Source organism: Solanum stenotomum, chromosome 4, assembly GCF_019186545.1.
Source record: "Solanum stenotomum isolate F172 chromosome 4, ASM1918654v1, whole genome shotgun sequence".
In the NCBI taxonomy this organism is placed as follows: domain Eukaryota; kingdom Viridiplantae; phylum Streptophyta; class Magnoliopsida; order Solanales; family Solanaceae; genus Solanum; species Solanum stenotomum.
In genome coordinates this window covers 57883479-57900504 of record NC_064285.1, presented here as the reverse complement: position 1 = coordinate 57900504, position 17026 = coordinate 57883479, and the positions used below count along the sequence as shown (strand labels likewise).

The 17026-nt window shown below is 33.3% G+C and overlaps 1 protein-coding gene across 1 annotated transcript; it reads right to left on the bottom strand.

Annotated features, from left to right (window-relative positions):
- Positions 1 to 4746: 4746 nt before the first annotated feature.
- On the bottom strand, positions 4747 to 16587 carry LOC125863068 (uncharacterized). The gene is made up of 10 exons (XM_049543217.1): positions 16289 to 16587; positions 11578 to 11752; positions 11260 to 11418; positions 7841 to 7934; positions 6913 to 6983; positions 5880 to 5931; positions 5572 to 5620; positions 5341 to 5481; positions 4984 to 5103; positions 4747 to 4901 (listed from the first exon to the last, which is right to left on the bottom strand). Exons 1-10 carry the CDS (start codon positions 16486 to 16488, stop codon positions 4766 to 4768), a joined length of 1197 nt encoding a protein of 398 aa, XP_049399174.1. The 5' UTR covers positions 16489 to 16587; the 3' UTR covers positions 4747 to 4765.
- Positions 16588 to 17026: the final 439 nt, after the last annotated feature.

Below are 17026 nucleotides of genomic sequence, written 5' to 3'. Positions count from 1 at the left end.
CCACTTTTTCTTTTATAGTTGTCCCTAATTACTTGTCCATTTTGACAAATCAAGAAAGGACAATTTTTTTTACCTATTATACCCTTAATTAAATGACTAATTACTTTGAAAAATGTAGAACTTTTCATCCATTTCATAATTAATAGGGGTAAAATGGTAAACTCACTGTCATTAATTGTTTTCTTAATATGTGTACCAATTCAAAAGTGGACAAGTAATTAGGGACAGAAGGAGTAACATACTAATACACCAAACGAAGAATACAATCTGAAAAAGGACAAAAAGAATACAATCTAAGAAATATACTAATACACAAAACAATAATACAATCTGGAAAATGACAAAAAGAATACAATCTACAATTTGATGACATAAATACAAAATTAATAGGCATACAATTAGAAGAAATACATAAATATGTTGTATCCCATAGAATCCCAACAAAATGATATTATGAACTACAAAAATTGTATCCAATTCATAGTACGAAAACAAAATGAAGATAAGATTATAAAATTTGAGTTTTTCCTTATCAAAAACCCTAATAAAAAATAGAGGATTTACTCAGCAATTATACAAACAAATATATTGAAAGGTTTAAACAGTCAGTAAAATACATAAAAATCGAGAAAAGATACATATCTAAAATCAATGAGATTGTTGTGAATATTTTTTGGGAGATTTTTATCAATTTGTGAAAATAATCGAAAAAACGTCACATATATAAAGAGAGAAACGGGGGAATGAAAATTGAAGAACAATAGAAGAAAGGAATTGGATGAGTGAGAAAAAAAAATGTTTTGAGATAATTGTAAATTGGAGAGAGAACGTTTGTTTGGCTGGAAGGTATTGTTACAATATTTTTGCAAGATGTGGGCCTTAATAGAGAAAAAAAAGGAATTAGAATTGGATACATTTAATTTGCTATAAAACCAAAATATTGATCTTTTTAATAATTATTTTCAAGTGTAGTTGTTTTAAATAAATATGTTAGGGATTTTGACTAGTTAACTAATTTGCCCCCACCTCTAATTCTAGAATTATGGGTTCAAGTCATCAAGAAAAACAAAAACGGTGAAAACTCCTAGGAAAGAGCAAAACAATATTATATTTTTTTAAAAAAAATGATAGATGCCAAGCCGTAAACACTTTTTTTTCTGAAAAAATAAAAATTCTAAGAAATGAGCATCTTTTATGTTTGGTTGGTAAGAAATTATTGCTTCCAAAACATTTATATGTAATCTAGAAAAGTACTATGGATGAGAGTAAGGTGACGAGCAAGGGTCGGGAGTGGATGTTAGGGTCATTAAGGTTTAAGGGTGGAAAAGAGACAATGAACTTGAAATGCCATTTATGAAACTATTTTACTTGCTCCCATTAGAGAAGTTGTTCTGCTTATTTTTTAAAAACATGTTTTTTAGAANAAGACTTTGAACATCACATTAGCACATGAAGTCTTTAAAAGTAGAGACAAACAATAGATAGTTGTTAGATGTGAAATCAATTAAAATAATAAGATGACAAGAGGGGTCGCTCAGATGATAAGCAACCTTCACCATGGGAAATTTTTTAAAACAACAATATTTTAGCATCTAATAGGATCCCTTGTCAACAGTTTCAATATTTATTTAAAATGTCAATATTTTAGTTTGTTATAAGGATGACTTTTGTATTTATTTAATTTGAAAGAATACAAATCTTTAACGACAGAATGGAGAAAATAAAGGGAGAAGATATTTCATAAAAGGTAAGCATGCTTAAATCTCTAATCAATTACTATTAGAGTCCTGTCATCTCTCTTCTTCATTCAAACGTCTTTTCACCATTCTTCTAAAAAAATTTAATATCCATTTTCAAATAACTCCATTGAAATTGAAGTGGAGTTTTTGTTGATTTGCGTCAATTTTATTTGGATAAAAAACTGTTGAATTAATTGATTGATATTTCAAATTGAATTCCATCGATTTCTTTTAAAGTTCAAGATTATCAGTGAAGATCGAAAAATTGTTAGGTATTGTTTAAGTTTCGATTTTTTTTTTTGGATGAAAATAGTTGGATCTGTGTATGTATTTGACATTTGTATTTTAAGTTTGATTTTGATACAAAATTAGTATGAATATGAAATTTTAATATAAAAATACTTTTTGTGAACGAAATGAATTTGCGTTTGACTGTTTATTTTTAGATTTTTAAGAAAATTTTGTATCCCTTGTAGGAATTGGTATGTATAAATGGTCATGCTATTATTTTGTAGCCGGTTGTTTTGAATACGACAAAATAAAATACAAAATCTAATACACATGAAATTATATCATGAATACATAAATAAACTATAGTTTGGTATTGATTGCATCCATTATAGGTTTTTTGTATGAACAAAAGTTTATGCTTTTATTTCATAGCTGATTCTTTGGAATATTAAATATATTAGGATACAATCAGTAAATAAGAATACAATCTGGAAAAAGACAAAAAGAATACAATTTAATAACATACTAATACACGAAACAATTATGCAGTCTAAGAACACAAAACAAGAATACAATCTGGAAAAAGACAAAAAGAATACAAATTAATACTCCCTCTATCCCTAATTACTTGTCCATTTTGACAAATCAAGAAAGGACAATTTTGTTTTTACCTATTATACCCTCAATTAAATGACTAATTATTTTGAAAATTTAGAACTTTTCATCCATTTTATAATTAATAGGGGTAAAATGGTAAACTCACTATGTCATTAATTGTTTCTTATTATGTGTGTCAATTCAAACAAGTAATTAGGGACAGAGGGAGTAACATACTAATACACAAAACAAAGAATACAATCTAGAAAAGGACAAAAAGAATACAATCTAAGAACATACTAATACACAAAACAATAATACAGACTGAAAATGACAAAAAGAATACAATCTACAATTTGATGACATAAATACAAAATTAATAGGCATACAAATAGAAGAAAATACATAAATATGTTGTATCCCACAGAATCCCAACAAAATGATATTATGAACTACAAAAGTTGTATCCAATTCATAGTACGAAAACAAAATGAAGATAAGATTACAAAATTTGAGTTTTTCCTTATCAAAAACTGTAATCGAAAATAGAGGATTTTCTAAGCAATTATACAAACAAATATATTGAAAGGTTTAAACAATCAGTAAAATGCATAAAAATGGAGAAAAGATACATACCTAAAATCAATGAGATTATTGTGAATATTTTTTAGGAGATTTTTATTAATTTATGAAAATAATTGAAAAACGTCACATATATAAAGAGAGAGAAATGGGGGAATGAAAATTGAAGAACAATAGAAGAAGGGAATTGGGATGAGTGAGAATAAAAAATTGTTTTGAGATAATTGTAAATTGGAGAGAGAACATTTGTTTGGCTGAAAGTATTGTTGCAATATTTTTGCAAGATGTGGGCCTTGATAGAGGAAAATAAGGAATTAGAATTGGATACATTTAATTTGCTATAAAACTAAAATATTGATCTTTTTAATAATTATTTTAAAGTGTAATTGTTTTAAATAAATATGTTAGGAATTTTGACTAGTTAACTAATTTCCCCCACCTTTAATTCTAAAATTATTGGCTCAAGTCATCAAGAGAAACAAAAACGGTGAAAATTCCTAGGAAAGAGTAAAACAATATTATATATATTTTTAAAAAAATGATAGATGCCAACCCATAAACACTTTTTTTCTGAAAAAAAACGTAAAATAATAAAAATTCTAAGAAATGAGGAAAAAATGTGTCTGGTACTACGGAAAATACTTTTCTCCAAGAAAAAAACTTATTCTTATTATCTTTTATGTTTGGTTGGTAAGAAATAACTGCTTCTAAAACATTTATATGTAATCTAGAAAAATACTATGGATGAGAGTAAGGTGACAAGCAAGGGTCAGGAGTGGATGTTAGGGGCATTAAGGTTTTAAGGGTAGAAAAGAGACGATGAACTTGAAATGCCACTTATGAAACTATTTTAATTACTTCCCATTAGAGAAGTTGTTCTGCTTAGTTTTTAAAAACATGTTTCTTAGAAAAAATATTTTGACCAACCAAATGTGAATTTGTTTTCCTCCATACCAAAAACTCATGGTGTAGTTGTTTATTTTAGGGATAATACATATATTTGACCTTAAACTTGGCTTCAAATTTTAACTTTGACCTCCAACTTTCATAGTGCACAAACAAACACTCTAACTATCCAACCTTTTAATAAATAAACACGCGTGTCTTACCTGGCAAAACGCGTGATGTGCACGTTTTTTGCGCGAGTTAGGACTGATTTTTGAGGCCTACAACAGTAAAAAAAATGCTGAAATGACAACTCTACCCTTAATTAATTTTTTTTTTTTTTTAGTTCAAAAATGCACGTGTAAAGTGTTTAATTAGTTGGCAGTCATTGAGTGGCTCACTAATACACGTGTCAGCGTTTGCATTTCACGCTCTTGGCTCCAAAAATCGCGTGTTTATTTATTAAAAGGTTGGATAGTTAAAGTGCTTGTTTGTGCACTATGAAAGTTGGATGTCAAAGTTAAAATTTGAAGCCAAGTTTAAGGTCCAATATATGTATTATGCCTTTATTTTAATCTATTATCATTTTAAAATGTAAAATTACCTTCATGCAGTTAAATAGCTACGTAAAAAAGCACAGCAGTCGGGGCATATGAAAAGATGTCAACAAAAAACCAGTATTTTTCTCTTAAAGCTGTGCTTTAAATCTAATCTTGCACAGAAATATCAAGTTAGACGTTTAAAGCAGCAGAAAAGATATGTTCATGCCTACTTCCTATGAATTTCTGTCGAAATTGCTCGAATTTTCCTTCGTGAATTGCCTCTCTGATAGAGCGGAAGAATCCCAGAAAATGATGTGTGTTATGCCTGGGAAATGAAAGACAAGCTAACATTAGGTATCGTGAACACATGACAACAGAGCCAGAGAACAAGACAGAGAGCTTCATACATTTCCAGCAGAATATGTGCCAGCATCTCATGTACGTTGAGAAGGTGATTGATGTAAGCTTTTGTATGATTTTGGCATGTATAACACTTGCAATTATCGACGATAGGAGATGTATCCTTCCTGCGAGAACAGACGGAGATGGAGGACATAAATTGCATTATCAGTGAACTTCATCCAAGTATTTTGCCAGAACAAGCCACCCCAGAAGGGCCCTAAAGCCAAGTTTATTGAGGGACATAGCAAGATTACATACTATCACTTATAAGAACATCGAGTGCAATTGAAGGTATGCCAGTATGTTGCAAATTTCAGTGATAGCAAATATCACAGTAAGTATGAAGGATGAACATGACTTACCTATACACTGTTGCTTTCAAATTTATCTTTGTGCCATCACATCCTGAATTACTATTTGGTTGATATTTAGTTACTTGCTTCTCTATGCTTTCAAGTGGAAAGGTGAGAGCAAAGCCTCCTAGTGTGAGATGGTAGATGTAACTGGAAAAAAATAAATCCATGTCACAATTGCGCTATAAGAGATTCAGATATAGAGGAAAGGAGACACCAATATCCTGAGCTAGCACTTACATGGAATCAAATAAATCAACACCTGCAGCAACACCTTGCAAGACCTCTTCTGTAGAGAAAACAAGTAAATCCACTCAGCCACAAGAAGAATACAATTATTAACTCAAATATCCAACAGTTTTCACAGTGAGAATGCAAGTGGGTTGAATCTGGTGGATACTGAAGTTGTTTCTTTATACTACTAAGTAGCTATAACAAACAAACTCCTCTCTTTTTCAAACACAATTTCAATCACTATGTTGACATGCATTTATATGCAAATATGTTTCTGTGAGTGCAGCATTGAATGAGTGACAGAAGCATCTTGCCTGGTAGTCCAAGGCCACTTATGAGACGTGGCTTTTCTTCAGGTAAACTATCCTGCAACCAGTAACATCATAAGCTTGAGTTTTCCACTGTATGCAAATAAGTACAAAATTTTACAGCCTACCAAAGACATTAAGGACCCCCCCTCCCCCACCACCCACCCACACATAAACATAACTTAGAGAAGCCCATTTGTCCGAAACTAACATTTATTGTCAACTTTAAGGCTGTAATAAAAATGAAAATATAAAGTTAGCACGAGCATTGACCTTCAAGTGAAGAGACTGAATGAAGATTAGCAACTTATGGACCCAAAGGAGATTATAAAGGAAATTTTACACAACACAACCACCTACAACTGTTTCACATGTACTGCAAATTGCCACTTGAAGTACCAGCACCAAACTACTCCAACAATGCAGGACTATAGATGATCCAACTTATATTAAAAAAATCCATGTTATGGACTCTCCACTTTGGCTATACATACCCGATTCAAGAGAGATGACATAGGTAAAACTATTGATATGAACCTTCAAATACACTAAAAACCTTATAAAACCTCACGAGTCAAACTGAGTTCAGTTTACATTATACATTACATAAGGTGTAAGTATTCAAAAAAGCTCCTAAAAGTATATAGGGATAGGGGAATAGCCCCAAGGGTTTGGTTCAATGGCAAAAGTAATAGAGCACGAAATATGTGATAGGCAGTAGAAACACATGATGAGTTTGAATTCTGCTGGTGAACCCTAGTATTTAAGTGGAGAAAGGTAGAAGGGAGGATCCGTTATCTATGAAGTTCCGAAGTTGGAATCAACAGATCTCTTGATAAGTTTACGGGGAATAGACCTAAAGAAAATTGCTTATCAAGATATCTTATGATCATTCTAGTCTTTATGCTCATTAAGTAAGTTCAACAACAGTGATGGGCCTGTCTTGCCTTCCATATTCATTTCAAGACTTCTGTAGAAGAAAAAGTATTTCCTGCTAAAAGAAAAAGGACAAAGCAGAAATATCATGAGAGAATCATACCATAACAGCATTAAGGAGGGGGTTACGCTCTTCCATGCTCTCCCCTAATCCAAATCCTCCAATCCAAAAACCTGCATTGAACTCATTCTGAAATTAATAGGATATTTTCAAGAGACCAAACAAACAAATACATAGCTAAGAGGCATTTGAATATTTAACTAAAGTGAACTTCAGCACAACGGTTGAAAATATGTTTTAGATATTGCAAAAATAAAATAAATAACTGAATTATCTCTAAAAGATTTGCAGTAAATCTATTGGTAGCTAACTCTTAGGATTTTAAATTATTTTTATGTTAAGTGAATTTAGGAATTAGTTTCCTATTTTTTGTGATTTGATTTTGCAGATAAGTCATTAGCATATTTTTCTATTTTTTTAGTTAGGAATTGCAGCTATAGAGTGTATGTCTCTTGAGTTATTAATAAAACAATTTCCTTTGACCACATTGCAATATTTTTTTCAGAGTATTTTTCTCTCTGTTATTTCCCTAGTTCCTTTGTTTAAAAACTAACAACAACAGAATCACTTGTAAAAGATGGCAGATCAAAATGGACCAAGATCCCCTCACTGGTAGATGCTTTGACTTAATTCTGTCAAAAAGTCTTTTCCATGAAAGGAACTTAAGTAAAAGGAAGTTCATCAGTGTAGGCAAGATATTTTCAGATATAAAGATACTTATGAAACAAAAGAACTTTTCTCCAACACAGTTGAACATCAGTTTAGTCATGTCACAGAAAAAGCCTAATACTTTTGATAATAGAAATTCTAATTGATTTATTTAGTAGTTAAGATTGATTTCACTTACAAATATCACATTTCCTAAGTGTTTTTTGGACTAGACTTTGCTGTTACTCATCAGATTGGATTTCAGTTGCAATCACCAATATAGTGGCAAGGAAGTATATGACTTTGAAGAGAGTAAACAAACCTTCTACATTCCTCCTAGCAACTTCTTGAGCACAACTTCGGCGCTGCTCCACCCTAGAGCCTCCAACAACAGATCCAAGCACTGCTCCATCTGTCTACGCTTCAGCAGTTATAACACTTTTTGATGAGATTATGTAGCAATATACTTGGTAGGGTTAACAACACCAGGAATTAATTGTTTTTTTTTTTTTGAAAAAAAAGAGAGAAAAATAAATAGGAGAAGGAACAAACAGGAAGAATGAATGTACCTCGTTAGCAAGATGGCATTGACTACATTCTATTAATATATATACATGACCAAGGCATTGCACTCATCTATTGTTTTTTGTGTTAAGGTTATCGCACTATTTTGTGGTTGTTAATGTTTCCTTATTAGTTACTTTGTTTTCTTAACTGTCGTTTTCCTTTTTTCATACCTACTTTGATATGTTATACTCGAGCCGAGGGTCCTCCGAAAACAGCCTCTCAGCCTCCACAAGGTAGGGGTATGGTCTGTGTACACTCTACCCTCCCCAAACCCAATATGTAGAATTTCGCTGGGTATGTTGTTGGTGACCAAGGCAACATACAAACTACCCTCCTGAAACATATTGCAAGAAAAGTGCAATACTTAATGACCAGCAAGGCAGATACACTGCTACAAGCAGTGCCATTCACATCATTGAAAATTTTTACTAAATGTGTAGTAGGAGTGGGCATAGTTTGGGTTAACACAGAATTCAAACCGAAATCCAAACTTTTTAGATATTTGGTTTGGATTATGAATTGGACTTCGGATTTTGAAAATCCAAATTTTTGTACCTTATATTCAACTCTACATGAATCAAATGTGCTGATTACTAATTAAGTCCAATAGATTAGTACCCTACAGCCCTACCCCTTATAGTATTAAGTCCGATATGAAATTACACAGCATGGGAAGAAGGGAAGCTTAGGAGGGTTGAGTCACTATTTCCCTAAATATATTCTACCCATCCCTTTGACTACATTACAACCTATGAAGTCCAACTTGATCCTAGATTTGGCAGGCTTAGATTAGTCAAGTCTTACACTACGGGCAAGCATAGTACGACCTCGGGAGGTACATGATTTTCTTTGTGAGAGAGAGTAAATTCTTCTTATATGTAAGTCCTTAAATTACATTTGAATTTTATTTGTGTATGTACTGATTTCTCTTAGTTTGATTGGTGAGGTACTTGGTTCTTGAGTTGCATTGGAAAGCAAATCATGAAATAGATAGGAGGAAAGTCAATTTTCGAGGTCAGGATGTAGATAACTTGAATATTTTAAATAGTCTTTTTTTGAGAAGAATATTTTAAATAGTCTTGGCATGTTAAAACTTGAAGAAAGGTGTCAACAGTGCATATGCTAGGTTCCAAGTGTTGATATAAACCATTGTCATTATTAAGGAATCAAGATGCATGAGAGTGTTTAAAGTTATTCCAGCCAACATTTGGCTATTCTCCAGCTACTATTCCAGAAAACTTTTCCACCGATATCAAGGTGACCATATCTATTTCACCAAAATTAACCCATCAATTGTTTCAGTGATACTATTCTGAAAACTGCTTTGAAATATTGTATGTATATTGTATTTGGCACCTATAAAAAGATATGTTTTTGTTCATCAAATAACTAATACATCTCTTCACAATTTTAAGGAAGATTCTCAAATTTGATCTGGTCTCTAAGGCATGACGAATATAATCAGGACCCCTCTTCCAAGAAAACAAACAATAGCAAAGAAACAAAATATATCTCAGAAACGGTTTTCGTGACTAGTTACTCAATTGGATAAAATGAACTTATAAAGTTCAATTGAACAAAAGACTGGAAAGGCAAAAAAACAGAACTCAATAACAAGATTACAATGATACAAGATATAGGCATATAGCTATCGAAAATCAACTCAGGGGAAAAGGAAGTACCTCTTGTATGGTTGAAAACCTAGAGATATCCAAAAAGACAAAATGCAAAATTAAACTAATATGAATTTTCTCAATGTTTTAGAGGAGTAAGCCAAGATTCATTTCTCTAAAATTATGAATTGATAAATACTTGTTTCTTCAATGATTTAAAAATGTGAGTCGTTGTTTCTTTGAAATTATGATTTGATCAATGAAAACAAAGCTAAGATTTAAGAACTTAAGATACCTACACACACTAGTTTTCAGATGAAAACATAACATGCAATTGATGATATTTCATTTACTTAAAACTCAATCATAAAAAATATCCAAAGAGATATATAGATTACAAGATTGTCCTAAATGTATTTTCTTCAATGCCTGAGAGGAGTAAATCAAGAGTCATATCTTCAAACTTATGATTTGATCAACGAAAATAAATTTAAACAACTTGAGATATGCACACACTAGTTTTCAAATGAAAACATAACATGCAATTAATGATATTTCATTTATTTGAACTCAATCCCTTCCTTTATAACTTGAACTTTGATCACACCATGAAAGGGCCTTCTCTTTTCCTATGTTGACCTCGTTCTATAATGAGAAATTAGAACATGTTGATAGCATTAACTGCTAAGTCCTTGCTAATTCAAATTTCCTTCTTTTCCCATAAAACAGAGAGAAAACAATCAAAGGAAAAAGGAATCAGCAGATTTGGTTTCATTACAGCATTTACCTATGATTAAGAAACTAGTTTAGGAAATAATATTTTGAGGTTTATCAGCACAGCGTAGCTTAATTATTTAGCATTGCTTTAATCCTGGTCTGATCAACTAATTTTACTAAACCCTGAAATAATATTCAACACTTTGTGAGGTTAAGCCGTTAACACTACTACCCAATCAAAAAAACAATTTTAAGTGCATTAGCTACCTAAGTTATATATGTGCCCCTCAATTATGGATTGAACTTTTCATCCAACTCATATTTTCAGTTATAATATGGCATGTTGTTATCTAGGTCATAAATATCTCCACTACAACGACCAACCAATTAAATGTGACAAAAGTCAGCAAAGATGACACATAGAACAAAAGGTTAAAAAAGAAGTAAAAAGAAAAAGAGGAAGTGCCTGCATGATCTCATTAGAAAGAACAGAAAGGTTAACGACTTTGAACGACAAATCAAATTAGTTTCCTTTTTTTTAAAAAAAATTCACCAATACAATGATGAGTACATTGTGCTGTCCTATGTTCAGATTATGGAAATGTTGTAATAAATGTACCTCCACTTTAGGTACTTTACAGAAAAGGAACTCTTGAGTTATTGCTTCTTGCCATGAAGTGGTGTTCAACCAGCAATAGAAGTTCCACAGACAAGCCTATATAGGCATCTCTGCATGCTTTTCACATTGCATATGACATCAAACTCAGGCTTGTAATTAAGCATATTTGCATACACAGTGCTAACAAAGCAGAGAATAGATAAATAGACAGTATGACATGCCTACCGAGTTTGAAGTGATGCATTCGTCGAGCCATTTTAATGTACGTTCAACTGAGGCTTTGTTCCTCTTTTCAGAAGCCCAAGCGGGAACTTCATCAGCTAAAGTGGCCCATAAATTTGGCCTCATTGATGAAATCATTTCCATGTAATCTGCAGGCTTAATCTGCCAAGCAAGGCAAAGAAAATTTCATTGAACAAATAAACTTGATGGGAGGAAAAATACAAGAAAATGGGTCGTAACTGGGGTGGTGGCACTAAATCAAGAAGGTGGTCTAATTATAATTATAAACATAAATAAGAAAGAAAAGAATAAACAAATTACCAACATACGACCACAAGGAGTTTCAAAGGAAGCTCCAATCCTGTTAGTACTGTCATGGTCTGGAATAGATATAATAGAATCCCTTGGCACAGCTACCATTATATGATCATGTAACCCAAGCAATGGGTGCAGACCTCCAATGTTTGAGATTGCTTTCAGGGAAATGCCTTCCAAGCTAGAAAAAGGAAATTAGACAAAGCTGAGTTGTGTGAATCACCTCATCTAAAAGGTTAAACGCTTCAGCTCCAATTACAAGAGCAAAACGTATGTGTTGTGTAACATACAAGAACAGGAAGAAGAAGAAGATCAACTTTTACCAAATGATGATGTTGTGCCCCATAAAGAGAAAAGCAGGCATTAGAACTACAGCCAGAGGTGATTTTTAATAGAAAGAAATCCAAGTTTTCAGTTAGATACATTAGGGGCCGAGCGGAGACTCTCTCTCTCTCTCTCTCTCTAGAAATAGGGGTTTAGGATTTCCTACTCCTTAGCATTTAATCAATCAAATCAATGATTCCAGCAGCCAACTTTGAGCAGAATAACCCACTTCGTGAGATTACAGCCAAGTTCAAACTCACACTAAGAGCTCCACCAGCCTTTTCTTTCACTCAATGTCCAAAACCTAATTCCAAGATCTCTTGCGATTCACCTATCGATTTCATTGCTGGATGATATTTGGTAGATCAGAGCTTAATTGGGATAATATTTCAGCTTCAACTCTGAATTGCATGGATCTGGGTCTTCCAGATTGCATTGACCAAACAAGGAACTGTACTCCGCTGCTTCTTTCTCAAGAAATAAGCTCTGACAGATCTAGCGGCAATTTGATGGACTAATCCAGAAGAATAGTGACAGCTGGAACTTGGAAGACTACAGTGAGGCAAATAGGTTCTGTTTTTCCTCAAGCTATAAAGCAAGCAAGGTTCTGCAACTCCTCTTCTTTATGCGTATATCGATTTAAAATTGCTGGTTTTGAATTGTTGGATATCCTTCATTGTGTGTGTGTTGCTTGTCTGATAACTAAGAATGAATAAGGCTAAAAAGAATCCTAATAGACAAGAACTTCCAAAGAATGAAAGTGAATCTCTACATCGAAGTACTAGGAGGATCAAAGATGGAATTACTAAAGATACTCTGACCGATGATGAAATTGAGGAAGCGGATGATGTTTTGGCTACTAATCAGTACAAACAAAATGAAAAAAAAAGGATGAGAATACTGGAGAAGATACAGAGGGACTGTCCATTAGCGAGGCATTGTTGGATAAAGCGCAAAAGGCTCAAAATATTGATGGAAGATATGTTCTAGATGTTTTTATGTATAAGCAGGAAGCAAAAATCAATAGTCATTTGTTTCTCCATTGCAATACTGCCACAAGCCTATGGGAATAGTTTCCTGTGCATATTAGGAGTTAGCTGGGTGATGCCCAAGAGTCAAGACAACCTTGGAGTTGATGAATAGTTGTCGGGAGATGGGAAAAGAGGGAGAGAAGAAGATTGGTGGAAGACTATACCAGCTTGTATATGGTGGACCTTGTGGAGAGAAGGAATGATAGGTGTTTTGAAGATCAGAGAATCAAATATAGAAGATTAAGATGATGTGTATAAGCCTTCTATTTGTTTTGGTGTAAACAAGAATTGGTAGGGGAGACAGTACATTTAGACATTTAGTAGACTTTATAGGGAACTTGTAAAAGTACCCAAATGGGGGTGTGCTCACCACTATGTGGAATGAAAGTTTCCAATTCATCATTTTTTGGATTATAGATTTTTTGTTTGAATACAAAGTTACCTTAGTCTCAAAAAAATATTAATCTTTGTCTCCCTCCTATAGACCCTTTGCCTTGTCTATTTCTTCTATCTATATTCCCCATAATTGGAGGAACGCTTTTGCAGATTCTAAATGGAAGCAAGCTATGATTGAAGAAATAAAGGTCTTATCAAAGAATGAGTCTTGGGAACTTTCACATCAACACCGGACAAGAAGTTGGTTGGTTGCAAAAGATTCAAAGCAAGATTGGTGACTAAGGGATTCACTCAGACTTATGGAGTGGATTATCAAGAAACATTTTCTCTTGTTGCAAAAATAAACACTACTCAGACTTATGGAGTGGATTATCAAGAGACATTTTCTCTTGTTGCAAAAATAAACACTATTAGAATTCTTTTGTCAGATGCAGCTAATCTTAAGTGGGTACCACAACAATTTGATGTGAAGAATGTCTTTATTCATGAAGATTAAGAAAAAGAGGTGTACATGGAGATTCCTCCTGGTTAAGGTACAAAACAAAATCAAGGAAAGGTATGCAGAGTAAAGAAAGCCTTGTACAAATTGAAAAATCTCCTAGAGCTTGGTTTAACTGATTCTACGAGCAAATTTTCTAGTAAATGAATATTACAAGCATGATGATGATTTGCTAGTATGTAAAGATTCAATCAACGGAATGGAGTTCATACAGCTTTTGAAGGATCTTAGGAAAATTATTTACTATTTTCTGTTGTACCACAAAAAAGGTTCTACGGTTGAAACTTGAAAGACCAACACTCTTTTCTTAGAATAGACCTTTTAACTTATTTATGTTGATCTTCAACATGGGACACTATATTTTATAAGGTTTGTATTTAGTGATACCCTCATATACATGATGGACTCTTCGAATCAAAGCCTGTCAAAGGCATATGAAATCATGCAAATAATCCGAAGCCATCCAAATGATGTTCAGCGGGATAAATCGTTTCCTTGGGGCTAGGTATTTAGAAATTATTATTATAATTGAATAATAACTGCACTTGAAACTCTGACTATGAATCACATTATCTAATACTACAACTAATAGAGAGGTAATATTTTATTTTAATATTTCTCTTGAAGAAATAAGAAAAAGAGCCATAGGCAGACCCACATGTATAGGTGGGGTACACGTGCACCCGTTAACTTCGGAAAAAATCATGTATATATATGTATATCTATCTCGAGAAGCTGTCAGAAACTACATATAAGTAACAGTGCCCCATGGAAAGCATTGAGATGGACCCACATGTATAGGTGGGGTGCACATGCACCCGTTAACTTCGAAAAAAATCATCTATAGATATGTATATCTATCTTGAGAAACTGGCAAAAATTACATATAAGTAACAGGGGCACTTGATACCACTAGTACAAGCCTACACACCCTCCCACGCGAACATGGTTCGATCACAGATAGAACCCCATTTTATTGTTTTTATTAGGCGAAATGGTCTGGTGGACCCTTATACTTGTATCAGTTTGTATTCTAAACCCTTCTACTTACCCCTTTGTCATCTGGACCCTTAAACTCAATAAAACACAATTTAACAAATCTCTCTGACCATTGACCAAGCTTATGTGTCTTTAAAATGGCTGAGTTGGTGAAAGTGTGTGACTTAACGCACCTTAAGGCAAGTGAATAACTTTTTTAGGTTAAAAAAATATTAAAATTATAAAAGAAATAATTAAAAAGTCATTTCTTCTTCCCCACTACCTCATTCTTTTTGGCCATTTTCACGCCTGACCAAACCTTTTTTTCTTCTCCACAATTTACTAACACCTATTTAGCAAATCTTGGAAACTGATTCACCGCGGAGGCAGAAAGTGGACCAGCGCTCGCCGGAGATCACTGAATTGCAATGGCGTGAGAGAGAGAAGTGGCGCTGGTGGTGCACGCCACCACTCTTTCGCAGTAGAGTGTGAGAGAGAGGCGACACTGGCTAGTGGAGAGGAGAACGAAGTGGGTGAGGGTGCGATAATGGCTGTGAAGAGGTTTTTCGGTCAGATCTGGTGGTGCGGTGGCATAGGTTGTTGTTTTTGTGGAGGTTGGAGGAGGAAAGAAAAATAGTGATGGTGTGCGGCGGAGATGATGATGGGTGAGGGAGAAAGTATATGTGATATGGCCGGCAAAAATGGCAATGACGGCGGCGATGACTTTCTCTGGTCGATTTTGATCGTGAAACAGTGAAAATAGGGAGAATTGGATGTATTGAATTTCACTTTAAAAAATGCCAAAAAAAAATTAAAATGTTATTATTTTACATTTTATTAAATAATTTTGGTTAATAATTTTAAAAAATAGTTATGAAATAATTATGATATGGCATTAATATATCTGACATAGATATGACATGTCAATTATATAAAGGAAAGTGAGCTACACACATGGTTGGAGGGGCTTAAAAGTCTCATTTTAATTGAGTTTAAGGGTCCAGATGACAAAGGGTAAGTAGAAGGATTCAAAATACAAACTGATACAAGTACAAGGGTTCACCAGATCATTTTGCCTTTTTATTATAAGCTTTGAATTTAAAGGGGGCTTATTTATAACATTAAAATTGCTAACTCTTGATCATTCAATAGAACGAACGAACGAACACACTTGACCATTGTTTGGTCTTTTATATTTGTATCTAACATTTTAAATATTGTTCAAGCCATTAGTGATCAATCCAATATGACATTATTCATTAAAGTTTCGTTAATGCCCAAATTAAGATAATATTGTCGCAACCAGAATCTTCAAATCGTGGGTTCGCCTCTAGAAATAGTATATTACATAGCTTTACCTTAATTATAACAAATTTACAGCATGGACAAAATAACAAACACCTTGTGTGCGACCCAATGGATTCAGACAAGTAGCAAAATAATAACAAGAGAAAAAGTAGAAACATAGAGATAAGCAAGGAAAACTTACAAGTGAAGGGGACTGAAATGGAGGAGGTTAGAATCCGGGGAAGGGAGGGAAGGGAGATGATCAGGAGGGATGTAAACAGGCAAGCCTTTACGAGTTGTGAGGAGGAGAGCAGGTGTCTCAATATTGTGAGGACAGCTTCCTAGCTGAAGAATCCCAGATCGAGCTTTGCCGTTGCTCCATGCCTTTACAGCGAACTTCATTCTCTTCTCCGTTCGCTCTCTCCCTTTCTTCCTCGCCGGCGGTTTAGAGAAGTTAACTTCCCGCCCTTAACTGTTAAACCCCAAAAAAAGAGAACAATGAGAAAGCAATCCAATATAACGCCTTATAACCTGGGGCGACTCAACGCATTCGGAGGCCTAAAGCGAAATTTTAATTAGAGGCCTAAAATTTAAATAAACTTCACATGCATTTATTTAAAATTTATTTTTCTTACATTTTTAAATGCAAAGTATTACTTAATATTTTTTTATATATATAAATGATTTATTTGATTTCTTTTTCAATTATTAGTTTTAAATACAATTTTATTAATTCAACATTGAAAAATATTATTTTCCTTGGGCAATCATTATATGAATTGTTTACATAGTTCTACAAGTAATAAGTTGACAAATTTCAAATAAATATAAGAGTTAGAACCATATCTTTGATGAAGTTGATAATTTGGTTACCCCACCTTTTACTATGGTTGTTATAATGCTTGAAAATCTAAGAAGAAATGGAAAAATAATTTACAAT

What these genes read in the sequence shown, in the direction of transcription:
- LOC125863068 (XM_049543217.1), bottom strand. Translation starts at nt 16,488, where the DNA reads ATGAAGTTCGCTGTAAAGGCATGGAGCAACGGCAAAGCTCGATCTGGG. An exon ending in TGCTAGGAGGAATGTAGAAG is followed by an intron (nt 6,984 to 7,840) that starts GTTTGTTTACTC and finishes AGTTCAATGCAG; the next exon opens with GTTTTTGGATTGGAGGATTT. An exon ending in GTTGATTTATTTGATTCCAT is followed by an intron (nt 5,482 to 5,571) that starts GTAAGTGCTAGC and finishes ATTTTTTTCCAG; the next exon opens with TTACATCTACCATCTCACAC.